This window comes from Manihot esculenta, chromosome 14, assembly GCF_001659605.2.
Source record: "Manihot esculenta cultivar AM560-2 chromosome 14, M.esculenta_v8, whole genome shotgun sequence".
Classification (NCBI taxonomy): Eukaryota; Viridiplantae; Streptophyta; class Magnoliopsida; order Malpighiales; family Euphorbiaceae; genus Manihot; species Manihot esculenta.
This window is the reverse complement of record NC_035174.2, coordinates 21306343-21326838: the sequence shown is the minus strand read 5'-3', so window position 1 is coordinate 21326838 and position 20496 is coordinate 21306343. Positions and strand designations below refer to the sequence as shown.

The 20496-nt window shown below is 31.7% G+C and overlaps 1 protein-coding gene across 3 annotated transcripts; it reads right to left on the bottom strand.

Moving 5' to 3' along the window:
* Positions 1-1552: 1552 nt before the first annotated feature.
* Positions 1553-17965, bottom strand: LOC110631360 (villin-4). 3 transcript variants are annotated; one of them, XM_021779164.2, is made up of 24 exons: positions 17682-17965; positions 15028-15148; positions 14743-14842; positions 14020-14088; positions 13693-13929; positions 13408-13585; positions 13178-13310; positions 12836-12998; positions 12613-12760; positions 12179-12279; positions 11098-11253; positions 9191-9259; positions 9033-9101; positions 8774-8911; positions 7345-7473; positions 5059-5230; positions 4929-4939; positions 4550-4690; positions 4170-4295; positions 4015-4080; positions 2652-2979; positions 2342-2559; positions 2092-2257; positions 1553-1977 (listed from the first exon to the last, which is right to left on the bottom strand). In XM_021779164.2, the coding sequence occupies exons 2-23, from the start codon at positions 15081-15083 to the stop codon at positions 2144-2146; spliced, it is 2922 nt and encodes a 973-aa protein (XP_021634856.1). In that variant the 5' UTR covers positions 15084-15148; positions 17682-17965; the 3' UTR covers positions 1553-1977; positions 2092-2143. The 3 variants fall into 3 exon arrangements, with proteins under 3 accessions (XP_021634856.1, XP_021634855.1, XP_021634857.1); XM_021779163.2 differs by having other exon boundaries at positions 2066-2257; positions 17682-17964; XM_021779165.2 differs by having other exon boundaries at positions 2066-2257; positions 5083-5230; positions 17682-17963.
* Positions 17966-20496: the final 2531 nt, after the last annotated feature.

Here is a 20496-nt window from a genome sequence, read left to right as displayed (position 1 = left end):
GAATCTACGTCCAGCATTAATATTTTTCCATGTACACATTTTTGCAGGACACACAGTAGCATTTCACTAATAAATTATCATCTTCAACTTGACTTCTTCTTCGCGAACAACTCTTTCAAACCCCCAATTAAACTTTTCGTTGAAGATGATGGTTCCATATTGTAGCTTCAATCAAATGGATGGCTAAATTCCTAAATTCTCAATTTTCTCATTCAACCCAAATCCCTAAATTTCTAATTTTTTCAATCCTAAAATATTAGAATTTAAGATAACGACTGTTTTCTGACTATAGACGCCCATTAATGACTTGTTATACACGTGGCCAACGGTCGAATCTATATGTTAATTTTAGTCTTTGTTTTGTGCAATTTGTATCTATTGTAATTAGTTCAGAGCTTTATTTGTACTCTTAAAAAATTTAGGAGTTTAACTAAACTTTCATATATAGTTTAGGGATTAAATAGTAACTTATATCCAATACAAAAAGAAAAATTCTAAATAAACCGTTCAACTTTTCATTTAAAACTCAAATAAACCCAGTTTAACTTTTTTAAAATTTCTTAAAGAGTTAATATCCCTATTCATTATTAGTTAAATGGCTAAATGGGCCATTTACCTTGAAAAAATGTAATTAAAAGTTCAATAATTTCTCGACTTAGATACACGGTTACTTGCATTTGATAATATCATACTTGATCCAAAAACTAACGATGTTTAAATGTATGATTAAAGATAGTAAACATTATTCAATTCAAATAAAAAAAATCAATCAAATTAATTTAATTTAAAAATTTAATTTAATTATTTTAGCTCAATTTAAAAATTTAAATCAATTCGATTTAAATCGATAAAAAATTAATAAAATTAAATCAATCAGTGAAAAAATAATATATTATTATATAAAGAGATTAAACTCTAACCAAAATTAAAATATTTCAATTAAATTTTAAAATACTAAAAATAATATGTAAAATAAACTAAATCAAATAAATTAAATCGAATCAAATCAATTTAATTTAAATCAATATCTACCTAAAATTAATTTGATTTATTTTTTATGAAAACTAAAATTTTGATTTTCAATTTATTTACTTTAATTCAATTTTAAACTGAACCAATCAAATGTTGATCTTGAATGTTCATTCTTAATACATAAAATTTCAATATTGCTTTTTTTTTTTCAATAAATATCTTAAATCATTTTATATATGTACACACATACATTAGTAATAATAAAAAAGAATCTTATTTGTCAAGAAATTGACAATAAATCCTTCTAAAGAATACAATATTGGGCTGGTGGAAAGAATACACAAGAAATGAGATTTTCAATTCGATCAAAATAAACATCACTAGAACAAAAAGGGAAAAAAATGAAATTTACAAGAACTATTTTGAAGAATTATCAGAGTTTAACTCAAATAAACAAATTACATGAGATATAAGAAGAAGAAGAAGAATGCATACAAGGCAAGAACAAAAACCAACAGAAATGGCAGGAATGCCACAAAGCCTTGGTTTGTGAAGATAAAAGACCTGCGAAAGAAAAATATAGACATAAAAAAGCACACTTTTATTAAAAAAACAAATGAAATGATGAGTGGACTGCTTTTTTACACTCTGCTGTACACACTTCCATCCTCAGTCGTACATTACATCCTAAACTGGCTGCTTCACAATCACCTATTCACTACAGATGAATTTTTCAATTGAAAAATGAAAAACAAAAATGCAAGCTCACAACAAACCTGTGACCATAAATAATACCAAACAACTAACTCAACCCAAAAAGTGGGGGAAAATTTTATAAAGCTAGACTTCAAACCACCATATGGAAAACAGAAAAATAAATGGGTAAAAGAAATCTCTGGTTTTGTCCATCAATCAAGAACACAAGCTTCCTGGGAGCAGAAGCAGCTAAAAATGCACTGATGCTGTCCCTTCCCTTTCACTTTTTGAGAAACTGAGCTCCCCTCACTGCATGAAGAAACAGAGTGGAGCAGTTAGAATACTTCATAGAAATCAAAGATGCTAAAAATGTTTCTTTCAGGGGAAAAATTTGTACAGATTCACATATATGCTTTCTTCCACCTGCAGCTGAGGCTGCAGGGAGCTGAAGTTTAAGCAGAGGTAAGAAGGAGGCTCAGAACAAGTGAAGGGCCATTTTAAGTTTGTTCTGTTTCCATTTTGGCATCTTATTGAAGGCATCCTTTGCCATCCCAAATTTCTCCCTAAACTCTGTGGCTGAGAGGTAAGTCTGCAGCAAGAAAACAGAAAGGTCTAAGAACAATTCCATAAATGGATGTGCCATGCAATGTATTGCCAATTGTTTATAGTTCACCTCTCGCTTTGTCACATCAATTTCAGTAACAGGATCTGTTGAGTTAGTTGTAAGGCGTTCATATGGAAATATTGGAAGCCCTTCCTCATCTTCAGCTTCACCCTCCTTCACGTCCTCCTGTATAGTGAGGGATTCTATTCTGGTGCTCATAGAGTTCTCCTTATTGTTGGACTCAGGTGTTAACTTTCCAGGAGTTGATTTTGGTCCCTCAGGGCTCACTTGACAAAAGACAAGTGCTCGTGTCAAATTTATGCAGCAAGAGATATAAGCAGAAAATCAACTGCCTTCAAGAAGCTTTAATAATAAATACCTTTGACAGACCGAGGCATGATAACTTGTCGAGCTGGTGGCGGTTGCTCAAAAGATGCAGTAAGAGCTTCTATAGCTGCAGATTTTGAAGCAAGCTTTCCTGAATCTGGGGTCACAGATCTTGGATAAATCTTTCTAACAACTGGTGGTGGGGTTGAAAGGTTCCTAGCATTAGGGTTCTCAAAATTAGCAGCTAGTGCATTGAAAGCTGGTGACCTGCCCCTAACACGAACTCGGTCAGGACTGAAAGACATGCTTCTGGAACGCTGAGATTTTTCTGGCACACTAGACCTTCCTCCATAGGATACAGGTGTTCTTCGTTTGGGTTTCTATTCATGCAAATGTGTTATCAGAAACAATTGTTAAACTAAACGGTGACAGCAACTAATGTCTATTAAAAAGAACCCACAACAGCTAACGTCTATTAAAAAGAATCTAATGGCAGTAAAAACTAGAATTTACATGCACTTGAATTGTTTCACAATCATATAATGGATCTAGAAGTTGTCTATTTACTTGCAATTAGAGATAGATAAATCTAAAATATTTGAAGGTTAGCATTCTGTTATCAAGTTATAAATACAAAGATACAGAAATAACAGGAACTGCATCACATCAGATATAAATTCTGTCCCATCCAGCAACGGACCTAAGGAAGGGGGGAAGCAGGGGTTGTCGCCTCCCCTGAAATTTAAATTTTTAATAAAGAGCAAGTTAAACGTGAATTTATTTTTAATATACTCATAAGTTTAGCCTCCCTCATTCTTACAAAAAAAGTTTAGGAAGTTGGTTATTTTATTAATCTAGCCAAGTAAAAATTTAATGAGTTCATAGAATTATATTTTTATTAAATCTAATTTTAGTTAAATTATAATAGTTTAGCATAATTGTATTGACTTAAACTTGTTAAATGTATACTTTGCTTCTATTAAGGGTAAATACAGCATTAGTGAATACTTTGAACCACTAAATGTAAATACTGGTAAATGTTGCGTTCGCCCATCCCAGTGTAGTCTGCCACTGATCTTGTACATCTTTGATCTTTCAATCTCATACCATAGCTCTTCCTTAATGATTTTTGAGTAGGCTGTTTGCATATTATTACGTTAATTCATTTTATTCCACGTCTTAAGAAAATTAAAAACAGAGGTAGGAAATCAAAAGTAGTGTTATTTCAATTACCAGGCACTACATTTTCAATTTGACCACAGATCCATGTTTGAAATTGAACAGAAAACACAGTGGGAAAGATCCCAAGATTCAAATATTGAACATTATAAGATATATGTGCGTGTGTGCGCACGTGTAAAACTCAGAAAGGTAATAGTCTTGAGAAACTTTAAAAGCAAATGAAAACGTCTTACATCTACTATAGGAGCAACCCCATGTTTGACAATTGCAAGTTTTCTTTGGAATGAGTTTCCATGCATCTGCATTCAAATGAAGAAAAAAAACTAAAATCTCCTGCAGATATCCCAAGTCAGAGTAACTGCTTTAGCATAATTATATTTAAACTTACAGCAGATTTTGCAGAGTCCCATTCAAAGAAACGTGTGAAGAAAGGTGGCTCATTCCCTTCCATAACAATATATATAGGAGTTTCATGAGATAACTTCTCTAACAGAAAATCACTTTCAAGAAATTTCTGCACAAGGCAAGCAGCAAAAAAGGAAAAAAATCAACACAGATGGCGATACATCAGTAAATCATTGTAAAACTAGCATCCACACTAATCTAGGGGCCAAGCCTAGTCAAATTTCATCGAGGGTTAAGAATCAAATAACAAGGCTGAGTGCAATTCAACTTCAATCAACCATCAGGCCAAAAAAAAAAATAGTATATTACTTCAAATGCAAGCTTTGTTTTGTGGCACCCAGTCAAGATCTAGCAAAAACATACCTCCCCAATAGTTAAAGCATGTGTTTTGCTCTTGGAGTCAACCTGTTGCCCTACCCAGACAAAGATATCAGAGTGACAATCCAAGATGAATATGTCTTCAGTCATTAAATCATCCTGGGTAAAGTTGTATATCTCAACCACCTGCAATAACAAACGCAAGTTACAACCATGGTGTAAAACCTGCAATATATTTTTTATCAACACAACATAATAGAAGCCATCAGGAGGACTACTGGTTCCAAAATCCATCAACACATTAATGCATACTGAACTGGTAATAATTTTTGAAAACAACAAGGTTGAATACAGGCACAAGTGCATAACTTAAAAATACATCAGGATTATTATTAAGAAATGATAAACCATAAAGCATACACACCTTCAGATTTCCTGCAGATCAGCATGCATTTTGGCAGTATTAAGACCAAGAAAGAGAACTATTAGGAATCAAATATTTACAGTTGTAAATAAGATAAAAACAAAAATAGAAGATAGTGGAATGAATATACCAGCAAAAACAGCAATTTCCCTACCCTTCAAGAATGTGCAAGAGAAAAGGTGTGGATCCCTTTCAGCTTCCCTTGCAACCTTTTGGCTGGGATATTCAGTTTTTCCTCCTAACAGCTCCCAAAATTGCTCAGATTCTGAACCCTCCTTTTGTGGCTTGGTCTGTAAATTTGGCTGCAGAAAGTTCATAAGCAAAAAAGAAGTAATTAACAAGAGATTTACCAGAAATATTATGCATAAAGGCATTTGAGATAGGCAACTCAAGGATTTGATTACTCATAAAACCTTTGAGTTGAGTTGATCAACCAAGACAACAAAGTGTGAAGGTTTATGCTCTAAGACACCTTTTATATGTAGTAGTTTATTATGGCTGTTTGTTTGTCACCCCTAGGGACTTCAAGCTAACCCAGAAAAATGTGCTATCTGATAAAATGAAAATATTGTCGTTTCTAATAGAGCTGAGAATTGATATAGCACCTCGATCCAATCCCTAAATCCTCATTACTTGTAAAGAACTATGACGAGGCTCAAATTTATGTTAATACATTTGTAATAGTACATTGATTATTATATACATGTTGCACATCCTCTGTTTAATTTATTAACTTGTGGATGAGTTTTTGTTTAAGAGTTAACACATAAATAATAATAATAAAGCAATATTGAAAGTGCATCTGTTTCCAATCGAATTTCTTTTAGAATAGACCTTAAATGAAGTCTGTTGCAAATAAAATGTATTTTATAGTAGACTTGTGAACTTTTGATTGCAAACCAATGCTTTGATATTCCCTTTTTTTTTGTCTTTGACATATTTATTTTCATGATTGACTTTTTTCTACATTTATTGCATAAATTAAAAAAAAAAAAAAAGTCAAACAAATCAATTATGCAGCTATAAGAAAATAATAGTGCTTATGGTTCATATAAACAATAACCTACTGTCACCAACTCACCATATCCAAAGCCTCATGTTCAAAGGCACAACCTCCTTTGTGACATCTAAGTTCTTCAATGTTATTTCAAATATTTTTTTTTCTATTATTTTTTTCAGCAAAAAAAAGGAGATATTCCATCATTAATAACTAGTATTGCAAGTCACCACAAGCCAACTATAGGCATTTAATAGCCAACTGAAAATGCTAGAGGCTCGAGGGACTCATATTCAGACGAGATAATGACATAGTTGTAGTAATAAAGTACAGACCTTTATGTCACCGGAGACTACCACTAACATAGTTAAGTACAAAAAAGATGCAGTCTACCTTAAGGATAATTCACATGACCTACTTCTAGAACATACACCAATCAAATGATGCCCCATAGTTCTCCACTTGTTTTAGTTAGGTACATACCACACCCTTACTGGCTAGATAACACTATATAATCCCCATAGATACTAGGTAAAACATATTCTCACTTACTCTCTCATAGATATTCTTCTTGTCTAGACTTTATTTACTCTCTTTGAACCCTTATTACTACCCCATCCGCTGACTTGGGCATCAAAGAGACAAGTAGGATAGCCCTACTTGGCCCTTTAACTCCTTTCTCAGTTTGCAGTCAATACAATTAGTTAAAAGACCATCCAATGCCCATAGGATGTCATCCAACCTGTATTCCACATTCCACTGCACTTATCCAAAGTCAACGAATCTCATAACTATCAAATAGGTTGTTAGATCTATAAATAAAGATAAAACTCCATATAGAATGAGGCTTTTATATTATGCGTAATATAATATTGTATTAATTAGTTCTCTAAATAAGTACTTTTTGTTTATTCGAATGTTTTCCCACCCAAATAGGAGATTCCCTTACCACTTCTCTCTCTCTCTCTCTCTATTCTCATTCATTTAAACCGCATGAATAATCACTTGGGCATTAGCAAGCCTTCACCAAGTATGCAACTCTTTTTCCCTTGCAAGAATCGAAACATAGATTAAAACTGAGATACATAATTAAATCACATATTACACTAGATCCAAAATTTTTCTACATCAAATTAAATTTTGCAATTCCCAAATTAACATAAATTCAAGACTCGGTATTAACTATAAGGCCTATTCAACCTTCCAGAATATTCTTATTACCATTTGAAATGAACTAAGTCTAAATTAATGCTTTGGCATGGGAACCAGTATAGCCATTTTTTCAAAATAAATCTATTAGGCTGCTCCCAGCTTGCTCCATCAGTCCATTATATATATTTTACTACACCAAATAACTCGAGAAATCTGTATATCTTAAATCAAACTGGTTAAAGAAATCATTAAGAAGATTCATCAAACCTTTATCAGATCCAACAGCCTTTCCACAAGTTCCTGGTCATCATTGGTTGTAAGGTTCCCAGACCATGTAAAGATGGTAGAGTCATTGTGCAATATGTAACAGTGAGCGGAATTCAGAGACGATGCAACCTGATTGGAGTTCAATTAAAAAAGAAACATGTCATCTCATATAGAAAATAGTAGTGCAGCTACAAAATGTGCATTAGTTAGAAACTAGATCCATATCCAACACGTAGCCAGAAAACACTATTGCAGTTACGACAACTAGCCTGGCAAGCCACATACTGCAAATCTTTCTATAAGGTGGTTGTATAAATGAGATCTCTTACGGTGCTGCTGAAATGAATACAAGCAAATTGCATTGTGCATCAATTTGGGAGGATACCATGTCATCCTCAGATTATCCCCTTCTAGCCTTCAAGTAATTATTCTCTTAGGAAATTCAAGCAGAATCAAAATATACTTAGCAAGTAGCTGTGTATTGTCAAATGTGAAAGTATTGACTGTCTACACTTATTTACTAGAGAAGTATTGTATAGTGCGAAATTAATATTCAGTTGAAAGTGAAAAGTAAAATATGCCCTTTATGTGACTGTTTGCTATTTGTATGAGTCCCAGAAAGGGATTCATTCACATTTACACACATATGCGAAAGCCCATAATTAGAAATATAATTTGCTTTCAAACTTGATAAAATCATTACCCTATTTAACATAAGAATAAAAACATAGTACAAGCAGATTAAAGAGGTGTAGAAAGTAGAAACTAGAAAGCTAGAAAGATGAACACAAGTGACAAACTTTTAAGTAAACTTACTTCACAAATTAAAAATGGTAGGAATGGGATTTGGGAACAACAAATTAAAGAGCTCACTGAAGCTTATTTCATAGAAATTGAATACGCAGAGTTCAAGATAAAGGACTAGTTACACAATTTTCATGACAACACACTGATTGAAAATCCGAATTTAAAGAAGTTCAAATGATTTAGAACTTACAAATGATTTTTGCTCAACTAGAGAATGAAACAAGGACTGTATCCCTTCCGTTTGGCATGATTTATTTTGCAAGAAAAGAATTCAAATGAATTCTTACAAAATCATATATGAATTCTTTTTCTTTGAAAAATGAAAATTTTATAAGTTAAAAAATAAATGAATTTTTCCATTCCAAATAAGAAAATTGATAGAAAAGAATTGAATTGAGTTCTAGTAAAAAGTTTTTATCCCAAACAAGGGTATCAGGAAAAGAAGTTTAAGAAAATTAAAAACATTTCTGAATTCTTCATGCAATCAAATTGCTGGGTATTAAAATAAGCAATCAGACTCCATAGTCAAAACTTCCATATCCTAAATTGAGTTCTAGCTTAAACATTTAAAATTGCATAACAAAAAAGTTCCAGTAGGTGATAATAAAAGAGATTGACATACTGGTTCAACTTGTATTGCTTGCATATTATCTGGTCCAGAACCCTGAACGCGAAATAATGCAAGGCCATCCTCCCTATATGTCTCATCTGGGAGTTCCTTCTCCACAATACAGGTCTTGTATCCAGTGCTAAGACCACCCTAATAAACATGTAAATTAGTTGATCTGATAGCATGTTTGGAAAAGGTCGAGGCTAAACTATAAACAATGAATGAATTCTTATTTGAAGCTTGCAACGCTGTATCTAAAATTCCAACAAACCTTAAAAACAATAAAACTCTGCATGATTATAAAGAACTGAATTGGTTCATTTCCTTCATAGAAGCAAGCCTAAGAAATTGTAGAATAGGATCAGAAAGAGCTCCAAGAAATTACATCTCAACATTTTGACAAAAGCAAACACTTGCAAGAGAAACTACCTGGCAGGGAAGAAACTTTAATGATTCAACCATCTTGCTTGCTAGTGAAATAGCAGAAGCTCTTTCCTCCTATAAATCAATCGGAAATGAGTTATAAGTTGCAAACTAACGCATAAAACATATTGTCATGTAAAAATATTGGTACTTTTACACTTCTATACAATAACATAAGGACTATTTGTGGTTGCATTTCAGAGGGTAAAAAGCTGGTTTTGGTTAAGAAGTAGTTTTAAAATGTGTTTGGTTAATCTTGAATCCAAGGTTTAGACCACCACCAAGGTTTTGAAAAAACAGCAAAATTATGCTTTCCAAAACAGCTGTTTTCCAATGACCGGGCAGCAGTTTTATAATTTCGTCATACAAATCTTTCCTCAGTGATTTAATATAAATACAAAAATGTTAGTATTTTTTTTTTCTTCTTCAAACACTTCATTCGTCTTTATCTTTTTCCTTTAATTGAGTACTTCCTATTTGATTCCTGAGAAAATGTGGTAAAAAATTTTCAACTCCTCAAAGGAAAGAAAAGGTTAGATTATAAATATTTCATCAATTTAAAAAGTTCTCCAAATCATGAAAAATGTACTAATACTAATCAACTTAAAAGTTTCAAAATTAAATCTAATTGATTGTCCAAAGTTGGTATAATTAAAATTTTAATAATAAATTGTTACTGGTTATATGCCCTTTTTGGTATTTTTCCCATAACAACATTTCAAACAGAACTTTACCAAACACATAATAAACATCTGTTTAACTTAACGAAAATTTCTTATTTTATTAGCAAACGAGTTAGCTCCTTTTTAAAAAGGCAATTTCATAATCAGCAATCTACAGAAAAGCAACATCTAACCAAACAGATCCATAGAAAGCAGGGGTATCAATTTTATCAATCTGGATGGTAAATATGCCACTGGACCAGACGGTAGCTTCTTTATTGCTATTACCCAATAGAAGTCAACACAAACAAATACAATTAATTGATGTGTATATAAAGTTTAGACCATATACAATTGAAAACCCCCCAAAAAAAAGTCTATTTGCATTTTGCATTACATGATAAAGAATAAGCATAATTTAGCTACAAGAAGTGCCATTTTATCTTTTTGCAAATTTCACTTCTCACAATTAGCAAAAGAACCCAAACAATGATTACAAACAGCGAGGGAAGGAAACAAGACAAGACATTACACCTACAGAACAAGCCAATTAGACACACATGAAATATCTAATTGTCCATATTAAAGAGATTGAGAAAGCAAGGGGAGGAGGGGAGAGGTGGCGAAATATGTACTGCGACAAATCAATATTGACATCTAACAAAATTGAGTGAGATGCATCACGTGAGCTCTAAGAACCAAAATGAGAAGTTGAAAAAGAAAATGTCCAAGAATCTAATAATGTCGAGATAATGACATAAAAAGATAATCTAAAAATTGGCATTCAGAATACACTAGAGCAAATAACTTGTCCAAAATGGAGAGAAATACAAGCTTGCATGAGAAATTTGTACCAACTAATTTTTCAGCAACCCTGTGGAAAACAAGTTACATAGAGATTATCCGACTTTGCACAAAGCTAGAGTTTCTAATTTTTCAATTTTCTATTTGAAAAATAGGAAACTGAAGAACAGAGAAATTAAAAAAAAAAAAAAAAAACTAGAAAATGCATTCTACAACAAAACAGAATGTCCACAACTGTTTCTCGTAACAATTTCTCATTAATGGTTGCACCACTTTACTCACACAAGCAAGCCAACCCACAAGCCATACAGAGAAATGAGTAAGTTAAAGATCTTTCAAACACTCTCATTATTGGTCAAGCCTCTTTCAAAGGGGATTTGAGAGCATAATCAACAGGGAGAGGGATAGAGGAAGGAATAAAGTTAGTAGAATATGACTGAAATTTACCTCAACGCTCTTCTTCCCAAACCATGTTCCTATAAGGTATTCCTCCTTGTCATCTCCTGGATATGAATACTGAAAAATATAGCAATCTCCACTGTAAAATTTTGACTGATCTGAAGCTTGAAGGAGAATCTTTTCCTGGCCATCCACATGCCAAACCTGTGCAATCAAGCTTGGAAATATAAGTAGCAACATGATCACAGTGTTATTTATCAGTCTGCGACATGGATTACTATGAAGTATAATGACCATGTGTTATTGTTCCACATGGACGTATGTAGATGTAATTGATCATAGAGGGCAGAAAATAAAAAGATGCATCTACAAAATGCCAAGAAGCATTTCATAGATAGAGAAACTTGAAGTTGCAATAATTTATCAAAACCACAGGAAACTCATTTTTAAGGTTCTCTTCTCTTAAACTTTTGCTTATTGATATACTTGTTCACACAAATAGTGCATCTCCCATAATTTGCTTGTTCGATCTATGGTTCTTTGGCATTTTAGCAACATTTCTAGAATCTTTTAAACACCTCTAATAAAATGTCATGTTCCCCAAGCATAAGGCACAACTTATCACTTTCCTACTTTATTTACACAATTCAGAGCTAATTCCAGTGGAATTCTATTTCATGTAATCCATGTGTCTTTTAGGCAACATCATCCTGCTCTGCAAAAAATAATACACAGCTAAGCCCGAATTACCTTCCCATTCTGGTAAAAATGGGGGATGGAACAGGCAGATGCTTGATATTGGATCCAAGGGAAGCAAAATATATGTAAGAGCACCATTGTTGAAAAAAGAATTTAAGAAACAAAAACCTTAAACCTAAATGCTAATAGTTTCCTTCTGTAAATTTTGGGTGCACATTCTAAGATTCTCCTTCAGTGAATTGCATGATATTAAAGATGTAAATCCGAAGAGGAAAATAAATTAAGAACCAGCCTCCTAAATCTAGAATCTCAGTTGAACAAATTATTAGAAAAAGGAAAATAGAGAAATTATTAGAAAAAGATAAATAGAGTAATTATTAGAAAAAGGGAAATAGAGTAATTATTAGAAAAAGGGAAATAGAGACAGCACCTGAAGATGTCCTGTGACATCAATATACAGTTGAGGTTCTTCCTTTGGAGGGGCAGCTTTCAAAAGGCCCTTGACATTTACCCCTTGCCGCCTTAGAAGTGCTGCAGTATCACCAACAAATATGGACTAAGAAAACTTCAGCATGTTAGTGATAATAAAATATGAGGACCAATGGATAGTAATATTAGTGAGATTAATGCTGATTATAATAGATAATTGGGTAGAAAACCAAAATGCAAGAACATTAAAACCTCTAAAACGTTGAGTTTCTGACCAACAAATAAGAGCTAAGAAAACTTCAGCATGCTAGTGATAATAAAATATCAGGACCAATGGATAGTAGTATTAGTGTGATTAATGCTGATTATAATAGATAATTGGGTAGAAAACCAAAATGCATGAACATTAAAACTCTAAAACATTGAGTTACTAACCTGCAACTTTGCCTCTACCATCCTCAGACACAGCTACATCAGTTGTCTGTGGCCATGATTCAAACTTTGACCGGAACATCACTGTCTCAAAGCCCTCAATTACACGAATAATGTGGGACTTTGGTCTATTCGCTCCATGGACTAACTCCTGATAAGCAATCCAATATCAACAATTACCCTAGATGACCAAGTCCATATTGAAAATGAAAGGACTAAGCAATACCTCTGCAGCTCCACTCGCAGCCTTTCTTTCATCAAGTGAGGTATTTCTCCCCATCCATACAAACACTTCCAATCCACAATCTAGAATATAGCACTTATTAGTGTCTAGTAATTCCCTTGTCAAAGAATCTGCATCAACAGGTTTTGCCTGCCCCTTCTCAACCCTTAAAGGGAAAACACTTCCATCAGAATTACATACCAAGGGATCTGATCTCAACAAAACTTAAATTTCTAGAAAGATTAGAAAATAATTGGCATTGCCATCAAATTTGGTATTAAATATGGCAAAAATAAACATAGAGTTAGAACAAAAAACCAAGGCAAAAGCAGACCACATCATTACCGAAACAGCTTAGTAGAATGAGAATCAGCAATCTTATCCTCATCAGTGCTTGTTTTCCTAGGAAGTGGAGCAAAACCCCCAAACAAACCCCAGAATTCCCCAGTTTCAGCATCAGCCATCAATTTCCCATCCTCTGTAATGCGTGCAAAAATTAGATTTGTTTTATATAAAAAAAATGCAGTAGCCATTTCAGTGTAATATTTGACTTTCCAATGTAGTGCTCCACTTACCAATGGCAGCTACCTCGCATTTTCCATCGTGATAAGTGTCCTTAATATACTGGACTACTTCTAATGCTTTAGCTCTCTCTTGGATAGATGAGTTGGAACCATTAAATTGAAAAATTTTTGACTCAGTATCAAGAACAAAAATATCATCATGGTTGAGTGACGATCGAGCAAAAGGAACCTATCAGCAGAAATAAAATTAAAAATAAAACCTTAACATGGAGACAAATATGCATGATGAATCTTGATAGTAATTTTTCATCACTGGTACAAGCTAGCTGTTCTTGCCTCTTTCACATGAACAACGCGCTTTCCTTTGCAGACAAACAAGCGAGTCTGGTGTTCTTCAGCCTCGGCATGTTTGAACCCAGAAGCAACACCACCTTCTTGAGGTATAATACATGGTTTAAAATAAGATAGGAACTTCTCTGTTTCATGGCCCTGTACTTCACGATACTGTACTGCACGACCTCCAAGTGCTGCATCAAGTTCAATTGTTTTGATGGCAGCACAACCTGCTTCATCCTATATTTAAAAGTGTCATGGTCAAACATGACAAGGCAAGGAGCAAGATACCAACAATAACAAACAACAAAATATGAGAAAAACAATCACCTGAGAGGTATCTTTACCCAGCCAATAATGAATCTCATGTCGTAAGGCACCACTTTTTAGTGAAGTTGTCTGCAAAGGGAAAAGTGGCATCACATCAAAAAAAAATATTGATGAAATTATGCATTCCCATAAGTAGCAGAGAAAAGAAATATCAATCACCTCTAGACCAAAATAAAATACTTCCAACTGATGGATTGGTTTTGGAGAGGTTGTTTTCCTACTTAGCATTACTAGAACCATATTTACAATTATAATTTATATTTGAACAAAACATTTATTAGAAGATAGAGCACAGTTTCACATCAGCAGTTTTTCTTTTCTATACATGACACCAAGGTAAACAAAACATAAACAAGGAGCAATAGTACAGTAACAGCATGAAAATCAAGATGTAGAAATCCAAATATAGCTACAAAAATACACAAGAAAGTAGTAGTCCTAAAAATCAAGTTAAATTTTGATGTTGGATCTCTTCCAAATGTTTCTGAATCCACAGAAAAACATTAAGACACTCCCTAATGGTCAAGATAATGGAAGTCCATACTCATTCTCACGTGTCTCACCATCCCTATCTTGTGGATCCAACATCACAATAAAGAAAATGGAGAAAAATCCCATCGCCAACAATCTAGCTGATAATATCAAGCCTATATCTATCAGAGTAAAATAGAGCATATATGCAAAGAATATAAAACACATACAGATGGTAAAGACACCACTAACCTTCAAAACAACATAGGAGTCACCCACGAAAAACTTCCCATAAGAAGATTTTGGGACAGGAACAGGATGAAAGTTTTCAATCCGCCATATCTCAAGTCCCCTATATATTGGTTAAGGACAGTATTACATGAAAAGATAAATAAAAAATTAAAAGCAGCAGTAGCAAAAACCCTACTCCCTTGATTCATTATGAAACTATTCTACTGTATGCAAATGCAACTGTTGTGAAGAAATTCAAAATATTAATGAAAAAACAAAGATCCCATATTATTTCATTAAGGATACGCCTTCTGTCCAGCTCCTTGGAATGCTGGATCCAGATCCCTCATGGAAACAGCCATATTGTTTCTGCTTTTCAATTATTTGTATTTCCAACGCTTTGGCTGGAATACAGAACAAGAGTGCCCTGAAATAGAACAGGCACCATTTTTTAAAAAATGGAACAGTAAACAAGATATAGACTGCTATAGGAAGCATATAAACAAATAGATTCAGGACATAACTCTGTAAAATGGAGACAAAGATGATGTACCGAGACTTCCAGTTAGGAAAAAGAATCATTAAACTGAACACCAGTAAAAAAGTTGTCAAACATGACTAGTACATCATGCCTAGCCAGGAGAGTCTCCTAAATAATTCCAGAATTGAGAATCCCATTTAAGTTATTGGTATGCTACATAGACATTTTCACAGATTATCATCAGAATGTTTACAATTTAGGTTTGTTTTTTGACAGAAAATATTTTCCAGGGAAATTTTTTAAAAATTTTTTTATGTTTGGAGCACTTAGAAAAATTACTTAAATGGAAAATAATTTTCTGGCCACTGGAAATTTCAAGTCATTTTTAAAGAAAATGACATCTTTTCAGAAAAAAGATTTTTCTAGACTCTAAGAATCTTATTAACACCACTAAACTTTTCATACAAAAATCCATTAACAACTTCTATTGTTTATTATTGGAATCAAACAACAGAAAATATGTTTTTTTTTTTTTGGAAAATATTTTCCAGGTAAACAAATGGAGCCTTTGTCTAACAATCTCTTCCAATCTCATCTTTCCAAAGGTTCTAGTCTTGCAAATTTCACTCACACGTCTGCTAGTTTTTTCCTATTGCTGCTTCACAAGTTGAGAATGAAAGTACAATACAATATCATTCAATACGAAATAGAAATGCTATTCAAGTACACCCTAGTAGATTCAGTAAGTACTCTAATGATGTTTTTATTTGCAGTCAGAATTAGTTCATCACTAAAGTTGTTACCTTTGTTCGATAAAAATATACCTCATTGTGACTGTGGAAGCAGTAAACCCACAGGAAATGAATCAAACAACATTAGAAAAAATTTACATGGTTAACCCTCTCAATATAAGGCCATATCCACAAATACATCATCGTTCACTATATTCAAATAATAATTACATCTACAAGCTCAAAGCTATGTAACTACTCATCATCTAAACTACACCCATGAGATCCCTCACTTTAAACTACTCCTAATAAATATATTATTCTGTTATTCTCATCTCCTTTAAACATAATAAATATATTTACAACTTTACCAACAACCTCAATACTCTACAGCATAGCAAATAAAATAGTTTGTCATCTCATTCTCCTCTAGAAATAATAGAATACTTGGTACTTTAACTTCATAACCATGATCCTTCCATGGTTGTGACTTGTGATGGACTCAGTCCCTCCCTCTTGAATTACGTCCTTTTCTCTTCAATGCACAAAAACCAAAAAAATCTCCATAATAATTGTATTTATAGTATTAGTCCCTCAATCCTTAATAAGAATCCCACTCAATTTAGAAATAACACTATAATAAGGAGTTGTACGCTACATAGGAAATAATCTTCCATCCTATTGAGTTAATATATCTCTCACTCAAAGTAGAGGCGCTTCCAGAACATACTAGACTTTTGAGTCATTAATATAACAACATCCAACATCAACAGAATACATAATGCAAGCAACTAAAAGGAACTTAGAATTCTAGAAATGCAAAGTTTTGGTAATAAATAACATTAAAAAAATTAGAAAAAAAGTCCATCAACTAGATGGAATCGGAAATTAGCCTCAAATAATTGCTGGTCATTCAATCTCCCATCTGTTTGTTCAGTCAACCAATTAAACCTGACAACTTTCTGCCTATCAAAGTAGGACCTCGCATCAAACACAATGTTCCAACAACATTACATGGTGGTGTAAAGATGGGCAACTGAACAAATGAAAAGCTATACTTACAAGAGACTAAAATAACACTTGGAAACAAAAACAATAATGCATTTAAATGTGAAGCCAGGTAATGTTTGAATCAGTGGACGAAGTTTCAGCCACAAAGCATTTGAGACACCAACCAATTATCAGAACCCGAAGTGCCAAAGAAAAACATTTTGGAAAAATAATAAAATACTCGTAGAAAGTAATCCACGCATACTTCCATAGAAATGAGGAAATAATAAATCCAACATTCTAACAACATGATATTTTGAGTTTCACAAATATCGAAATTCAATAACACCATATGCCTCGAAAAGTACAATACAAATATTCACACAAAAAAAAACAGAAAAAAAAAAAGAGATCATGTTGCTCACCATTGCCATTTTGAGCCAAATCTCATAACAAAATCAGCTAATACAGCCCAGATCAATCAGAATTCATTTCTAAAGAGTTTTCTGAAAACTCACAGCTGGCTAAAAACCAGATCAAATACCCACGACCGAAAACAAACAAACGAAACTATAAAGAACAGAAAATTGCTACGTCCAATAGCAATTCATTAAAGAAAACAATACAAATATACAATCCCACGTTCAATTCAACTATTCATGGATTTAGCAAAGGAGAGTTTAATTCAAAACCCAGATGTTAAAAGCATTAAAAGCGAATGAAAACGAACAAAATTATCAATCTCGAAACAGAAATACCTGGTATTTGGAAGAGATATCGCAATAAAGGCGCAGCCCAGATCCAATCTAATGACCAAAATTATGAGAGAACCAGTTTTTTCACTTTCTCTATTAATTTTCCCGGAATAGAAGAGGCAGAGAAAAGCTGGTACAGTGAGGGAAAAGGTTGAGAGAAGGAGAGAGGCTAACAAGAGGAGGATGAGAAAGAATAGCTAATAAAATTTAGAGAGAGAAAAGCTAAAGAGAGAGAGAGAAAAAAGGAAAAAGGGAGAGAGAAATAGAGGGAGGGATTGGAGGGAATGATGAGTGCCAGGCGTGCTTATCACTAACGGCAACAAAGGCCACCCCACAAGAACTCTTTGAACCGTAATTAGTATTTAAAAAATATTTATATATAAATAATAAATTACCATTTTAATCTCAAGAAAAGAAAAAGATCAACGCCATAGCAAATCTGGGTTTTCTAATGAAAATATCTCTTTTTCATTATAAAAGTAGATTTATTGATTTCCTGTTTCTTTGTAGTTGTATTGAGGAGTTTTTTTTTTTTTTCTAAGGGTAAACTGTAATTTAATCTATTTGATCTAATGAAATATAACATATCGTCTCTCTATTTTAAAAAATTTTTAATTTAATTTTTTATATTTAAAAAAATTATAAAATAGTCTCTACCGTTAAATTTTCGGTTAACCTTTTATTTATTTTAATAAAAATGATTAAACTACTCTTTAAGTAAAAAAACTCAATCAAACAGTATTCACTCCATCCCAACAAAGAAGAAGGAGGAGGAGAAAAGGAAGAAGAGGATCAGAAAAAGAATGAGAAGGTTGAGGAGAAAATGGTAGTTTAATCATTTTTATTAAAATAAACAGAAGGTTAACTGAATGTGAATGATTAAATTGAATGTTTTTTTAAAATAGAGAGACGAAAGGTTATATTTCACTGAAACAGATGGACTAAATTACAGTTTACCTTTTTTTTTTAAATGAAAAATTTATTAATTCATTTTTATAATTCTTAAATTATTTTTTTAATATAATTAATTAGTCTTCCTTTTATATATCGATACGTTTTTGAAATCTATTTATTGAATTTTAATCAAATTACTACAAAGCTCTTTATGTTTTATTATTATAATCTTTTATCTAATGAAAATATTAATAAAAAGACTAATGAGTTGTTTCTTAAGACTATAAAGAACTTTTAATTGGATTAAGAATTATAGTATTTAATTAATAATTTTTTAAAAAAACTCAAAAATCTAATCTCCTATTTAAAATTAAAAAGTTATAAAATTTAATTTAAATAATATTTCTTATTCACCATAAAATAATTCAATTTTTTTAATTAAATGAACTTCATTTAAAAAAATAATTTTATAAAAATTTATTTAATTTTCTTTTACAAATTAAACCATTTCAAAATGGAGTACAATTATTTTATTATATTAAGAAAGATAATTAAGTAATATAAATTCAAAACGTATGATTACTTCAGACTGGTGAAAAACAGGGGGTGAATTCAACGGTCCCAAACAGAGCAATTCCTTTTAAAACTATTTTTAAATACTACCAAATTAGTATTCCTTTTATACATCAACATATTTATTTTAAATTTAATTATTAACATTTAAACAAATTATTTTAAAATCTTTTTAATTAAATTACAAATTTTAGAAATATTCTCTCTAAAGAAATTTACGATTATTTTATTTACTTTAAGAAAAATAATTAAGTAATAAAAATTCAAAACCTATAATTAAAAAAATGAAATAAATGGTGAATATCGAGTAACTTTTATTTATGTTCACTAAATTCGAAGATCCATTTCACTTAGATTTATTTTGATTAAATCAATTGACTTTAAATTTTATTTCTGAAAATGCCACTGGTTATAATAGATTTTCAAATTAAATTTTTCAATCGCTCCATCCATTTTTCCTTCTTTTTATACTTTATATTTATTTAATTGATGGTTATTTATTAGTAGAATTATTTATTTTAAATAAAATTTTATTATTTAACTTTAAAATTAATTATATGATATATTTATTATTTAATTTAACTATTTAAAATTAAAAAATATGTTTATCATATAAAATAAGAGTTTAAAAATTTATAATTAGCTATAATTAAAGAGTTCATTATTAATATATTTATTACAATTTCTATAAAGTGTATCATTAAAATATGAAATTAATTAACTGGATGTTAATAAAAATAGTTATAAAAATCGTTGGTGTAGCACTCCCAGACTTAGTCTGATGGTAAGTGCATCCGGTTAAACCTGATAGATCTCAGGTTTGAATCCCCCATCCCTCATTTCAAAAAAAATAAATAAATAAATAAATAAATCGTTGGTGTACAAACTAAATTGATGAAATGATCAAACCAAAACTAAATTGATGAAATGGCTAAACCGAAAATATATTGTGATCGATAAATTCTGTAAGAAAGAGAGTGAGGTGATCAGCGTCTGTAGCTTAATAAATTGAAAAATAGAGCGAGTATAAGAAATAACTTAAAACATAAAAATAGTTGTGTAATAAATGCATATTCTGTAATCATTAATTTTTATATCGTAAAAAATTAAAATTAAAATTAATTATAATATTTTTTGAAAATTCAATATTAATGTAGCCGGTTAGTTAATAAAGATATTATTAGCTAATCGATCGGTAATTTTGGAATTACATGCATAATAGAAATTAATTAAATATTTACTAATGATAATTTTATGTGAAAACTCGCCTATTTAGAGGATAGCGAGTTTTTTTACTTATGAGTCAGAAATTTATGGTGTTTTTATGGGACAGCTTCTCATACTCTTACCT